This window comes from Microtus ochrogaster, linkage group LG2 (genome assembly GCF_000317375.1).
Source record: "Microtus ochrogaster isolate Prairie Vole_2 linkage group LG2, MicOch1.0, whole genome shotgun sequence".
NCBI classification, from domain to species: domain Eukaryota; kingdom Metazoa; phylum Chordata; class Mammalia; order Rodentia; family Cricetidae; genus Microtus; species Microtus ochrogaster.
Window position 1 is genome coordinate 18,109,953 of NC_022028.1, and position 15,952 is coordinate 18,125,904.

Consider the following 15,952-nt stretch of genomic DNA (forward strand, 5'->3'; position numbering starts at 1 on the left):
AAACCCCGGAAAGCGTGCATAACAGGCACAGGTGCAAGTGTTAATTGAAAAACTGTAGCAACAGTGAGAAAGTCTCTGGTGCAAGTTTCTTGTCTGTTTCGTTTCACTGGATGTTCAAAAGCAACTCCGGCACTGTACAAGGACGCTCAGCACATTGTTCCCTGTGCGAGTGTGAGGACCTGAGTGGATTTCCAGCATCCTATCAACAGCAGGTGTGACTGTGCGCTTCTGTAATCATCCTACTTGGGAGGCAGGCAGGAAGAGTTGACTGGATAGCCGGCCTAGCCAATTTGATGAATACTCGATTCAGTGAGAGATCATCTCACTGAATAGTCAAGAAGAGCTGAAGAAGAAACCTGATGTCAACCTCTGCCCTCCACAAGTATGCCTGCGCACTCATCCATGTTCCTGCATACGTACAACTGTTCTGATCTTGTTGATGTCTTATGTGTGTGACTACAGTACTCTGAGTTCCTGAATGACATAGCAATGCCGTGTCAGGAAGATGGTGTTTTACAACAGTCTTTACATTCTCCTCTGAGTCACCCTAAATATATCAGTAACAACTTGAAGAAAATTTCTATTTGAGCAGAACTTACTACTGTCTGATGGGTAGGCAAAGAGAACTTCAAAGGCAGGTCTCCGGCAGCTCATCTTTCCTTTACTGTTCTACAGTAGCCAGTAGATAGATTTTATGCATGACACTGATGTCGGCCTGGGTCTTAAGGCATTTGGTGCTGAAGAAAATATTCTGGAACTCCAGTGATCAGGATTTACAGTTTCTCTTGCCGGGTTATTTCAGCCTTTCAACTACTCCGCACACTCCTATCTACTCACATTCCTGCCTGGAAGCCCCGGAACTAAGCAACTGAATTTTCTATTGTCAGGTAACTGACCTCTTACATGATTCACTGAACGTTTCCAAGATGACTCAGGGTACCTGCCTCTATCCAAACTGTAATAGGTAGTCAGGGAATCAGCTCTGGCACCCCCTGGGCCAGTCAGCATCTAAGTACTAGGAGTAGCCAGGGTCACTGGAACTCAGTCCTTTGCTGCAGACAGATCCCAGCAGGCAGACAAGATCTGCATCAGCTGAGCATGCAACCTTTCTACAATAGGACATTTAGCCATCAGGCAGTGGCTGTCATCACTGCTCTTAGAAGCCAGACCTAGTGAGTCAACCAAGTGTCAAGGGCAAGATAGCCTGCTTGGGTGCCCAGGGACAGGGATCTGGTGCCCTTCAGTGGTCAGTCACATTTCTTAAGCTGTTAAGCAATCAGAGACAGGCACCCCACCCATGGAACTGGTCCTGTAATCAGTCTGTTCCTCCTCTTTCCTATGCTGCTTCTGCCTTTGTCTTCTGTTCTGAACATACACCACTGAAAATGTGTGAGCAAAGACTACCCAGGAGAAGCCTTTGATGTCTTGATGTTGCAACACAGGAGAAACAGCACAGAGGTGCTTTTGGAGCAGCATGTAGCCCCAGAGCATCTTCTGACACCTTTGTCTCCCACCCCTGTTGTGACTTTGAAGCAGTCACACCTCAGCAGGAATCGTTCTGTCCCCAGAACCTCCTGGGGACAGACTTCAGCAGCTCACAAGGCTTACTGTGCAGCCCCTGATTCTTAGTGATAACTTAAGCAATGTGTCAAAGATGCTCCCTCTTGTTTTCCTGGTTCTATATTATTCCTCCAGGAGAAAAACAAGCAGCAAAACCAGAAATCTCTTGGCCTTTTTTTTCCCTCTAAATCTTAGTGTTTCTCTGAGCTCTCTCCCAGGCTCCTTTCTTTACCTTTTTCTGCTTGTGTGATGTAATTTAAATGGTTTCTCTACCTAGGAACCGGACATCTGTTATTAAACATTTATCATCATCTTCCATTTCTCAGTGTGCATGACTTCTAGGACTTCTGGATTTCTGTTTTCAGTGTCACCATCTTTGAACATATTTCAAAATGTCCTCAACAGTTTGGTTCTATATATAATTATTTTGCTAATACTAAATTATTTTTTCATGTCTGCTCCAAATATATGTTATTATGTTTTATATTGGTGAACAAGAAAATATAATTTGTTGAGCCCCATACTTACCAGGTCACTCCCAGCCTTTAGTAGGTCATGCCTAATTGCCAACACCTTTACATCGCTCTTCCTGTGTCCTCCATTGGACAGTCTTCTGTTTGCATGCTTGTTACTGCTCATCAAGGGACACTAAACATTTTGTATTGGGCTCTAAAAATTTTAGGGTGGCAAATTCTACAGCATATTATTCAAAATTTCCCATTCATAACTTTTTTATATCTCCCCCACTTCCTCACTCAATAAGAAAATGGAAGAGTGGACCTCATAGTTTTCTTCTATCCTTTGTTTGGATCCTCCCAGGTCTTAATCTTTTAACAGTATTTACCACATTTGAATAATTATGTGGCACTTTATATGTAAGGCTCCTTTCCATTTATTGAAGTTGTAAGTTTTTGGAAAGTTTTAAAAATTAGAGTTACCTTTTTCTTCTACATTTCTTAAGTAATTTAGGGAGGATAAATAATTGTTTCATATTCTAAGTCTTATTTTATGTATATATATTAATTTATATATAAATTAATTTTATGGCAATATAGTGTTCTTCATTTTAATGGCTAATCCTAACTAATTCTAAAACATTCTTTTCCATTTTGTGCTTTGTCTTTTTGTGACTGTTATTGAAGCTCAAGTATTTATCTTTCTATTGTGGTGTCCCTCATGAGCCCAGGCTTATCTTCAGCTTGAGGTCCTGCAGCTTCAGCCTCCTAGAAGCTGGACCACACACCTGTGCCACAGTGCTCTACACAAAGTTTCCTTTTAAAATCAATGCAACATACACTCCATTTAAATGCAATTAAACTCTTCTACTCTATTCAAATTAATCTCTCTCCTTCCTTGCCAACACTCTCTGGTGCTGCTCTGGTGAATACTTGAGGATTGTCATTTCAGCTCCACTGATTCAGAAATACCAGTTCTTACTCCTTCTCTGTGCCTACGCCCTCATTCCCGCTGCTTTGTTTTAATGCGAAGAAACAAAAGTTAAAGTGCTAAAGCTTGACTTGGTGCTGTGTTCCCCAAGCAGAGAAGAGAAGATCTATGACTTTCTTCCCACTGTAAGTGTTCCGCCTTCAAGCCTGTACTGGAATAAACAAAGAGTTCAAGGTTTAGGAAGAATGAGGACTAGAGTTTGGAAGGACCAGGAATCAGGGGCAGCTGCACAGCTGTGTCCTATCAAAGGAGACTGACAGAAGCCCAGCAGAGACCACAGTCTTGCAAGGCTTTACAGAGAGTGCTGCTCACCAAAGTCTTCTCAGGCCGGGCCGGCAGAAGCAGACCCTGTGCCTGAAGTGAAGGGAGGAAGTGAATGATCTCCCTTTTCTGAGAAGGGCGAGATTACTACTGGAATTCATATGCAAGTGGGACATTTTAGCAGGGTTATTTCAAATGAATACTGATGAACAGCTCATACTTCCTCATTAGCCTTGAGAGAGAGAAACTGGAAAATGAGAAGTCTCAAATAGGACATTCTTGGATGCTCGGAGAATAAACTGGCTAATTTATAAGCATGAATGTCAAACATTTTTATCACTTAACCGTGAATTGCTCTTTGGATTAATTTGTTAAAAAATCCCTATTTTTTTCCCTTAATATGGCCTTAGATTTCTGATAATAAATTATTTTGTCATTAATTATGTGTTATTGCTTTTGAAATCAATTAATGTGGAAATTAGAGATACTTTCCATGTAATAATTTGATAATTTCTATAAAGTTTAAAGTGTTATAATGTTGCTCACAAGATACTGAGATAAAGAAATTTTTCCAAATGATTGTTCAGTGACTTCAAAATGGTTGACATACACATTTAATTTTCTTGAAACATGAATAATAACTTCAAACTATTTAAAGATATTTAATATAGAGAAACCATAATTGTATTCATATTTGCCATCTTAGAAATCTCAGAATTTTTATCATAAAGGGATGTCGAATTTTGTCAAATGCTTTTTCAGCATCTAATGAAATGATCATATGGTTTTTTTTCTTTCAGTTTATTTATATGATGGATTACATTGATAGATTTGCTCTGTATTTCATCTGGCTAACTGTAACCTGTTGTTGCAGGATCCATCATCCCACAAAATTTCTGGTGTGGAATATATATAAATATATGCCTAGTAAATCAGTCAATTTTTATTTATTTATTTATTTTTTATTTTTGTTTTTTTTCGAGACAGGGTTTCTCTGTGGCTTTGGAGCCTGTCCTGGAACTGCTCTTGTAGACCAGGCTGGTCTCGAACTCACAGAGATCCGCCTGCCTCTGCCTCCCAAGTGCTGGGATTAAAGGCGTGCGCCACCATCGCCCAGCATCAATCAATTTTTAAAGATTGAACAAGTTAGGGAAGATTTTGGCTTCCTAGTGGGCTGAACTTCCAATATTTTCTTTAAACATTTTATTTGACCCTTTGCTTCAAATTCATAATCTCTCAGTCACGATTACACTTATCAATCTAGATAGGAGACAAGCACAGTGACACTCGGAGTGAATTTTCCCTTTTAAAAACATTTTCCTGTTAGTTAGGCTGCCTGGATTTTTTTTAAAAAAAGATGTTATTATTTGCATTCTTAAGCTAACGACCAATGCTTGAGAGGCTATGGGACACAGAATAAAGAAACCACTAACATAACTCTGAAAAAAAAATCAGAACATTCTTTTACCTTAACCTGTTTATGTCATAACAACTCAAAAGTGCAAACAAAAGAAGGGCTGCCCAGGGCATGGTAGGGCAGAATTGGTGGCCACTAAGCATGGAGTAAGTGAGACCTCAGTGTCTTAGAGATACTGGCTTGGAGATCCCAGGCAGAAAAAGCCAGCACTGAGACCCAACACATGCTGCATCTCCAGGCCCCTGCGTGTCAGCATCCTTCGACAGTGGGCTAGTGTTGGAAGCTTATAGCAGAGAAAATTCCGAAGTATCCTCTAGAAACCAATTAACAAATTATGTAAAGCAATGTGTCAAAATTAAGTCACAACAATGTAAACATTTTAGTGGTCTGGTGTTATCTCCTTAGTGTGATATACAAAAAGTAAAATACGGTAAGAAATATAAAAATAATATATAAAGGTGCCACTGTGGGCTCAGTAGCACTGGGAAATTCATGGGTACCACCGTTTTGACTTATGTCATGTGGATGCATTCACCAAAATGGTGGTGAAGTCACACATATTTCTGTAGTCTCTATATTTATAATGTCATTCACCAGGATGGTGACAACAAACATTGTTACTTTCTGCTCATGAGCTCAGCTGCATGGTAAACTAGAGCCTCTATCAGGGCACTAGTCTCTGTACCACCTACCACAGTTTAAATGTGTACAATTTCACACTTGGCTTTGATATTTTAACTTCCCCTCAATTCCAAGACACAAGATGCTGCTCGGTGCCATTTTATTCCACTCAAGGACAGTACGGTATGAGATCAGACAGATCTTGGTGTCTCTGTGTTGGCTGGGATTTAAGACCTTTGGAAAGCGGCTTGTTAAAACAGTTCATCCTAATTTAAAATCTCAGTTTCTTTATGTGCACTTGTTCACAGTTCGAAAAGCAACTACTGGGTGACATCGTCTAACGCAGCCTGACTTAAACACACCAGGAGACTGCTTTAGTTCTTTCTGCTCCCCGACACCAGGAATCCCAGGTTTTCTGAGGCAGCTGGGTAGAGAAGGAAAGAAGGAGGAATCTCATGCTCAGAAAAAGAAGACAGGAAGTTAAATTAAGCTTACCTTTAAGATCCACACTGTTTAATCTCTCCTTAGAGAGATAGGGAGTAGTATGTGGTGGAAGGGTGGGGGCATTAAACAGAGTGAAGGAGACTCTGAGCCAGCCAGGGGATTTGGTTTTCTTTCTTTAGCTTCAGTTTCTTGGTCTCTCTTATTATCTGTCTCTGGTTGACCCTTGGTGTCTTTCTCTGTATCTGCCAGTTCAAACTTCCCACTGCTCACTGCATCAATAAAATTACATATTTATGCAGGCAAGTGGCTCTAGTCTTTAATTTTAGACGTTATAGTTATTTATTTTTTTGTGGGTTTTTTGTTTGTTTGATTTTCTCTGTAGTTTTGGAGTCTGTCCTGGAACTAGCTCTTGTAAACCAGGCTGCCTCTAACTCACAGAGATCTTCCTGCCTCTGACTCTTGTGTGTTGGGATTAAAGGTGTGTGACACCATCACCTGGCTCATTGTAGATTCTAGATGATAGTCAGTTTGTTATCTATGTAAAGATTATTTATTCCTATCTATGGCTTTTAATTTCAATATGTAAGACATGATTTGAGATCAATAGTTTTATATATGTGAGTCATAATTTGGTATATGTTTACTAGCCTAAGTTTGCCAAAGTAGTTGTGTATGATTTCTCCCTACAGTCTCTATAAGTTTATCTTTTAGCTTAAGGTCTACAGTCTCAACCAGATTTTGTTTTTGTTTTTGATTTTTTTTGGTCTGATTTTTTATCTAAAATATTTCTTCTTTGTTTTGTTTTTGGTTTTTTATATTGATTTTATTTAGCATAATTTGTTGAAAGACTTTTCAAGATTTTTTCTTTCTCATTGGTACATCTGTAGGAAATAAGTTGATGATCTATGTGTCATCATTTTAGAAAGTAAATTGATCCCTTTGTCTAATACCTATGTGGGAAACAATCTGCATCCCAATGTAGTATTAAATAATTGTGCTCAGAGTAAATGGGTTCTCCTTATTGTAGGTCTACGAAAAAGAATTTAATGCTAACATTAAGTATAATGTATGTATTTTTAAAATATGTTTTGTGATATTGCTTATTAAGCAACTTTACTAGTTATTAAATATAATCTATCTAAATTAAACAATCCATCTATTTTTACTTTGTTCAGAGGTCTACAACTATGATCACATTTTGAAATATTTCAGCACACACAAAGAAATGCAGTAACTATTATTCATTGCCCATTCCTCTTTTTTTTTTTTTAACCTAGTTTCTTTTCTAATCCTATACCAGAACTAATAATGCTTCTCCCCAGACCTGGTGACAAAGTACTCTAATTAATGCTCACTGGTCAGCTGAGGCAGGAGGAAGGCAAAGTCTGCCCGAGTTGTAGAATGGATTTGAGGCTAGCCTTGGGACTTTCAGAGACCTGCTTCAAAATAAAAACTAAAGAGGAAGACCTACAGCTCAGTGGTAGAACACACACCTGAAATGAGCAAGATCTTAAGATCAGTTTCTAAAAGCAACAAAAGGAAAAGTGGCCATTCTTATTGTAAGGTCATGATTTTAAAATAGTTATCCTTTATGAATATAACACTTTGCATTGTATCTTACACTCTAGGTTTTGGATATAATTTTATTTATTATAGCATAAATGAAAATTTCATTTTTACTGAGCAATATCAATCCCTCTGTTTATGTCATTATTTAGAAGTAATTAAATTATGTATAGGATATGTGTGTATGATAGTCTTTTTAACTTTTCTTTAAATGCTCAGATCTTCTATTTTCTGATACTAAGTATTAATAGAATAAAATATTGAAGAGTAATTTTTGTCCCTCTTTTCCTAACCATGATATTTGTTGTATAATAATATAAACATACACAATGCTAAACAAAATAATCACATATTATTTTATTTTTAATTTTTTTTAAATTTTATTGAGCTGTACATTTTTTTTCTGCTCCCCTCCCTGCATTACCCCTCCCCTTTAACCCTGGTCCCCATGCTCCCAATTTACTAAGGAGATCTTGTCTTTTACTACTTCCCATGTAGATTAGATCCATGTATGTCTCTCTTAGGGTCCTCATTGTTGTCTAGGTTCTCTGGTATTGTGATTTATAGGCTGGTTTTCTTTGCTTTAGGTTTAAATACCACTTATGAGCAAGTACATATAATAATTGTTTTCTGGGTCTGTTGTGGTTGCATATTTTATTTTAAAATAAGTATAATTGTGTTAACTTTTTCAGTTTTGAGGGCCCTTGGATTTGTGGGGTTTTATCGCCTGTTATAACCTGGCGACATTGAGAGCCTTGAGATATTGGTGTAGACTGTGTAATTCTTTCACTTTCTTTTTATGCATATGGTTATTGGAGTAAATAGTATTTTCACTGTACTCCTGCTCTTGGCTCTCTTTTAGGAAGTAGTATTCTTTTCAAAGTTCTCTCGGATTGGAGTTCTGAAGTAGTTTCAGATGCTTTTGTCTGCACATGCGCAAATGTGTAATTATGTGTGGGTGTATGCCTCATTACTTCTTTTTTATGTGCCTCTCTTTTTTTATTTTTTTTTTTTTAATTTATTTATTTATTAAAGATTTCTGTCTCTTCCCCGCCACCGCCTCCCATTTCCCTCCCTCTCCCCCAGTCAAGTCCCCCTCCCTCTTCAGCCCATAGAGCAATCAGGGTTCCCTGCTCTGTGGGAAGTCCATGGACCACCTACCTCCATCCAGGTCTAGTAAGGTGAGCATCCAAACTGCTCCCCCAAAGACAAACATATAGGCATCCTCCTGAATATTAACCTTCATCAGGCGATGAAAAGAGACAGAGACAGAGACCCACATTGGAGCACTGGACAGAAATCTCAAGGTCCAAATCAGGAGCAGAAGGAGAGAGAGCAGGAGCAGGAACTCAGGACCGCGAGGGGTGCACCCACACACTGAGACAATGGGGATGTTCTTTCGGGAACTCACCAAGGCCAGCTGGCCTGGGTCTGAAAAAGCATGGGATAAAACCAGACTTGCTGAACATAGCGGACAATGAGGACTACTGAGAACTCAAGAACAATGGCTATGGGTTTTTAAGCCTCATTACTTCTTAAGAATAAAATTATCATTAGTTATACTTGATACAAATTATATGTTTACATTCCCTTAATTCAGACATTCTGTTGATTTTGTTTTCTAGTTCAATTTCGTTGGGAAATTGCTCGGACCAAGAGGAAACTCCTTGAAGAGGCTACAGGAAGAAACAGGTGCTAAGATGTCTATCTTGGGCAAAGGATCCATGCGCGATAAAGCAAAGGTACTGAGTTTTGAGGTTGCTTCTTAGCACATGGAAGAAGCTCTGCAATATTGGGGGCCCTGTTCACAATTCACAGATGGCTTTTCCCATTTCCTGTGTCTTTTTCTTTCTGGCAACACACTGCTACCCATCCTGATGTATCTGTCTCCTTCAATCATTGTCCCTGCCCCCTGCTCCTCAGTAATAGTTCCTGTGTTGCCCTTGCCTACTTCTCTCTGTAGGTAGCTGTCATATAGCTGCACGTCTTTAAAACCTCTGTGGGATAAGTCTATAGATTAGTACTTGTGTTTTGTAACTCCCTAGTTGGACACTTTCCCTTCTATCCAGCAGTCACAACTATTCTCTCATTTCATTCTCTGTTTCACTTTGATCCACTTGACTGATATATTAATCATAAGAAAATTCTGCTTAGGCCTTACAAGATTTAAGTGATGTTATGACAAAATACTTGACTCAAAGACAAAGGAACATGAGGTTTGAAGTTTATAATAATTTATTTCACATCTGAGCAACTTAAGTTCTCATGTTATAAAGTGCTATCATGTGTTTGAATTCAATGTTTGTAGAGATCTATTCACAAGGATCCCAGAAACTTCTTTGGTAAGCAGTGGAATGTGTACAGTTGCATCATTTGACCAGACCATAGGGAAATGATCATGAGAATGCTTGGAAATCATGTATGGGTTTTCTCTCTAAACTATTAAGAAGGGATCTAAAATGAATGATTTGAAAATGGAAAATGTCACTAGGCCAGTCAATAGTTTGTCATTCATGTATTATTTTACAATTATTATAGGAAGTACTTAATTATTGAATAAGCCACCTAAATGGACACTTTTTACAGTGGTGCAATAGTCAAATCTCCAAATTACAAAAGTAATAATTTTACTGATCTTCAATTCTGAATGCTTGTGATTATGTAAAATTAGAGAAATGAAAAAATTGTTGCAGCCCCCTCCATTCTTGCTACTCCGACTGCATTAAGAAGAAACAGTGTAAATATTTGAGAGCAGGTAGCTATAAAATAAATTTTTGCCCCTTGTCACAATTCAATTTACATTTTCTGCACACACAAACTGAAGTGGAATCATTTCAATTTATTTTCAAGTATTCTCTAACATTGAATATTTAGTTAATATAGGACATAATATGTGAATTTGCTTTGTTCTCCAACTGTCTCTTATTCTTATAAACGGTATAGGTTTTAAAACTAAAGATTAGATTCAGCATCATATCCCCTGAAAAGTTTTTGGAACACTGCAGTATCTTAAAATCTCTTTTGCACTTAGAGCTCAGCTGACTGATTTATCTGTATATCTCACCGAAGTCTCAACTCTCCCGGGATAGAAATGACCTAAGTAGCCTTACGCATTGGGGAACCTCCATGCTATTCCTCTCTGCCCTTTAAAGTAGATAAATGGCCTACTTTTCATCTCTATATATTAGAACATTTTTATTCATAAAGTACTACATTGGATTCCCCTTTCCCTGTAAGCATGTTAGGTACCAGAACCATTCTCTAAAAACACAATAGGAAACATATTTGCTTCCATTTAATTTCTATTAGGTTTAACTTACTTATTCCTTAAAATTCTGAATCAAATTAATTTAATTTTTTGGTGACCCAACGTAGTTGGCTTTGCTTATAATGTTTTCAGTTTTCATTACAAAATTAAATGAAAAATGAAAGAAAGCAAAATGAAATGCTTAATAATGATGTTGCGCCATACAACTAGGCCTCAGTACACATTCGGTATAATAGACACACTAACGAAACGTAACTACAGACATGGATTGAAAGGGTTTTTTGGTAAATATTTGATTAAAATAAAGATAAATTCTCAGAAAGTATTGATGACTCTGTTGCTATTTTGGTTTCTTGTAAAATGACTGACTTTATTTGATTTTTTAAACACGTGCAAGTAAAACTCATCTAATTTTCAAATGAATATATAAAGGGGTATGTTTATATTCAGTCATGTAATAGACTTAAATACGTGTATTAATTTCAATAGTATTCATTAAACATCTTATGGTCTTCTATTGATTAAAAATATGTTTCCCTTATAACTTTTGTTCTGATGAAAGGGCAGGCAACGTATAATTCAATGTATTATGAACTGTAATATTCTGACAGTTTGTAGAACTAAGATAAAACAGGAAAAGAGAAGAAACAATAATTTCACAATGGGATCAAAATGACTGCTGGGGAAGAGAGAATGAACCAGGAAACAGGACTGAGAGAGAATGCCAAGCAAGATGGCTCTGAGGGAGACTGTGCACAATCATCTTTAACTTTCTAATAACTACAGTAGCGAGCATAACGGTAGCATTGTTTGCTAATCACAGTTTAGGAAATTTTTTCTACTTTGGGTGTAATCAGATTGTTAGCCGATAGCAATGACAAAACTTACTACAAACTGCTTTGTGTTTACATCTCCTGTGTCCCTCATGATACCACTCTCGAGTCTCTGTGGATGTGTTGTCCTCATTAGATGACTTCCAAGGCCTGAGAATGATTTTTAGGCTCTCTTCCTCCCTTCACGCATTCTATTATCTACATGCTTCTGAGTAGAAGTGATGTTGGTGACTTCTAGTCACCTTTGTTACGAAGTTCAGAGATTCGTTATTTACCTATCTAAAATGCCAATCTTAGAAGTTTGATAGCAACTGAGATAGCATATATATGTGTGCTTCTGTGCAAATGTGTGTGTGTGTGAGTGTGTGTTGAGGGGTGTGTTTGTATGTGCAAGTGCATAGATAAACAATGATTAGCCAAACTTTAGTCAATTTCCTTTTGATTTTTGCTGAATTTGGCTTCGTTATAAATGTATCAAAATCACTATTGCTTTGATTCAGTGGTCATTAATGAGAAAAAAAAAAAACATGTTTTTTTCACATTGTTTTAAATTGCTTTCCATGACCAAAGCAACTTTCTTGAGTAAAAAGTTTATTTTGATTCATATCACTGAGCTCCAAATCACAATCCTTCATTAAAGAAAGTCTGGACAGGAATGCAAACTGGACAGGAACCTGGGAGCAGGAGCTGATATGGAACCATGGAAGAGTGCTGCATACTGGCTTGAACCTCTGCCTTGCTCAGCCTTTTTTCTTATAGAACTTAAGATCGGTACCTGGAGGTAAGAACTGAAGCAGAAGGCATGGCAGACTGCTGCCTATCAGCTTGTCCTCAATGATTTGCCCAGTTTGCTTTCTTATATGAACTCCCAGTCCAGGAGTGATACCATCTACAGTTAGCTGGCCTGCCCTCCCCACATCAATCAGTGATCAAGAAAATGCTTCCCACAAACCAGTCTGTTGGGAACATTTCCTCAATTGAAGTTCACTCTTCCAATATGATTTAGCTTGGTTACCTCAGTCAGTATAGTGTTTTCTATTTCCATCCATTTGCATGCAAAATTCGAGAAGTCATTGTTTTTTACCGCAGCGTAGTACTCTAATGTGTATATATTCCACACTTTCTTCATCCATTCTTCCATTGAAGGGCATCTAGGTTGTTTCCAGGTTCTGGCTATTACGAATAATACTGCTATGAACATAGTCGAACAAATGCTCTTGTCGTTTGATAGGGCATCTCTTGGGTATATTCCCAGGAGTGGTATTGCTGGGTCCAGGGGTAGGTTGATCCCGAATTTCCTGAGAAACCGAAACACTGATTTCCAAAGTGGTTGCACCAGATTGCATTCCCACCAGCAATGGATGAGGGTACCCCTTCCTCCACAGCCTCTCCAGCAAAGGCTATCATTGGAGTTTTTTATTTTAGCCATTCTGACAGGTGTAAGATGATATCTCAAAGTTGTTTTGATTTGCATTTCTTGTGTCAAGTTGACCAAAAATTAACAAGCACACGATTGTTTTTTTAATTAAAAGAATAACAGAATTATAATAGAAAAGCCCTTGTGTACTTATAAACAGAGCTTTTATTCACTATTCCTCATATGCTTGCCCCATATTGTGATTCCACTGAGTATTATTTAAATATACTATCTACTTTAGCTTTGTAAAGAAATTTCCATGCAGACTGTTTTTATGCATTGAATATGCTGTTGGTACAATGGTCAATGTATAACTTAAACTTGAATGTCATTTTATGATAAAATGAGATATTGATCAAGGAAGAAGTGTATTCCAACTATGTTTTCTAAAATAAATTTGATATTGTATTTAATAAAATATTAAATACCACCCCAGCTCTTACAAAGCTTGTAATATAATTATACAGCCTGACCTGTTTAATATTTTCCTTAAAAACAATTAAGAAAGGGTTGGTTGTTTGGTAAGCAGAAAGATAAAATGATAAATTGACTTAGATTTGTTTGGAGAGATTGTGCAGTACCTTTAGCCCTTTTTCATTAAAAAAGTTAGATTTTATGATTTATACCAGAATCATTATAAAGTTAATTGTGGAATTTAGCAAATAGTTCTAGAAGTATGTCAGAAGGTTCAACAAGTTGGATATTTTCATTTTATTTTGCTGTTAGTGTTGATGGAGAAACGATACTTTCTATATCATTAAATTTTAATCAGTAACCTTTAAGCAAAGAAAGAAAACAAACAATAAAACAGAAAAAAGTAAATGTGACTGTCCAGACTGGTATCTATAGCATGAGCTCCTTTTCTTGTAATGACTTTTTCCCACAGTGGTCAGATCCCTCAATATATTAAGTATCCTCTATAAAAAAAAAATCCTGTTGACATTCTAGGAAAAACAGTACATTATAAATGACTAGGATGTCTATATTCGTAAGGAAATCCAAGAAATAAAATAAGCAGTATGTTAACTCTATATCAAAACACCTCAAGAAAATGAACTGGCAGTTGAGAAATTTCTTCAAAGTTTTTCATAAAGTATGTGACGGAGCAGTTCTAAGCAACCACATAGCTGCAGGTATACCTTGCAGTTTCTTGCAGAGACTCTAGGGTAACTTACTGCAGCTCTTATTTTTAAAAGCCTCCTAATTTTAGTGGACCAGAATGTGAAATTGGTGAAGGGGAACTAAAGTGGCATTGGTTGTACAAGTTCATCTTCAGACAGTGTGAAACATGGCCAGAGATGTTAGAGAAAGTGGTTATAAGTGGTTAGGTTAGACACCACAGTGACTACACACACCCAAAGGAGACCTCAGCAACAGGAGCACAAGAAAAGTTCCTTTTCAGTGGTCCTGCCTTGTTATCAGAGGCTGCACGTTTGTTTCCTGGCTTATCAGACCCAAAATAATCACACAGAAACTATATTATTAGAAAACTATTTGGCCTATTAGTTCACGCTTATTATTGGTTAGCTCTTATATATCAAATTAGCCCATTTCTACTAATCTGTTTACTGCATGTGTTTGTGGCGTACCAATATGGTTCGGTCCAGCATCTGTCTCCTGCTGTGGCTACATAGCTTTTCTTTGACTCTGCCTACTCTCTCCTCTTCTATCTGCTTGGTATTCTCTCCTTGCCCTATTGTGCGAGGCAATAGGCCCAAAGCAAATTCTTTATTAACCAGTGGGACTCACAGCATACGGAGGGAAATCACCTCACCACCTGTTGTCTTTAGATGCAAATTACAAATGGCCATTGCAAATTAATGACATTGTAATGAAAGTCATTTTGACATTTCTAAGAAGGTTAATATAAATTTTGGAAGATAGTCTTATAATGTGCTAATATGTTGAAAGAAAGGGGTTTTCTTACATAAAAAATATAATAACACTCAGGGCAAACTTTAATTCTTTGATGTGCAAATAATATGAGTGTTTACTGTTCAATAATTCATCTGTACTTGGTGATGGCTGCTTTAGTAAATCCTTTCTGATCTCATGGCTAGATTGATTTTCATCAATAATAAAATCAACTAAAAACCTTCAAAGAGAAGTGGTTGCTGGTGGGCAATGCTAGGTTAAACCCCACCTCCTTATCTTGGGTTCTGTTTGACACTAGACAGGCTCATAGTTTCTCATTTCCTGAAACAGAAAAGTCATACTTGTTGACTGTCAACAGTGCTGTGGTTGGTTATATGGACACTTACTTGAGACCTTTAATAAATGTAACAATTTGTAACCCTACAGACTCAAGAGCTTCCACTTTAGCTGGGGCTGCATACAATGGTCAGGAGACCTACAATATTTCTTTCTTCACTTTCCTCCTATAGAAAAACATTCCTTGCTTTTCTTTCAGAAGGGGTGTTGAATATGCATCTTTATTGGATTGCACATTGTCTGGGTTTATGAAATGCAAGGAAATATTATAAATTAAAAATGGGTCAATTTTTTGTCATTCTTTTCACTGTATTCTTCTGTATCTCTATCTCAACTCTAAAGAGTTAAAATGGCTGCCTGGCAGGTCCCACCTGAGCAGCAGTACATAGAGTATGAGGCACTGAATTATGAACACGTATTTTATGAGGACAAAATGAAATATGTCTTTCAATGTTGAGCCAATATATTATTTCAAAATATGATATATTTAGACTCCAGTGATCAAGTAATTACAGGGATTGGGTTTTAGTTGAAGCTAAAATATATCATCATATTTGAGAAATATGATTTTCATATTAGTGTCTTTTCTTTTTATGTATGAGCAATTTGTCATTCACTGTAGTATACTCTGACCTTAAAATGAAAAAGGAAAAAAAAATAAATCTATCCAGCCTTAGTTTTTTATAAGCTTCAATGACAAAATAAATCTGAGGTAGCACTTTTTTATTTAGTGAGTTGAAAAGATTTTATTTTAAAGAACTAAGTTTCTCTATTGTGGTTTTATTAACAACTGGAACAATTCTGTTTTACTATTTTAACCATGACTGTGTTGTTTAATTTTTGTGGGACAACAAAAGCAAATATGCACCCAAGATAAATCTAAGTAAGGATGCACTCAAGCCTCACCT

The 15,952-nt window shown here is 37.1% G+C and overlaps 1 protein-coding gene across 2 annotated transcripts in view; it reads left to right on the forward strand.

Annotated features, from left to right (window-relative positions):
* The window catches only part of Khdrbs2 (KH RNA binding domain containing, signal transduction associated 2), a 395,206-nt gene that overhangs the window by 124,384 nt on the left and 254,870 nt on the right, over nt 1-15,952 (forward strand). For both annotated transcript variants that reach the window (XR_003378116.1, XM_005359887.2), the window contains exon 3: nt 8,941-9,057. Coding sequence is in view for 1 of the 2 variants with exons in the window: in XM_005359887.2 (XP_005359944.1) it covers nt 8,941-9,057 (117 nt within the window). In the remaining variant the exon portion in view is untranslated. The remainder of the gene's footprint in view (nt 1-8,940; nt 9,058-15,952) is intronic.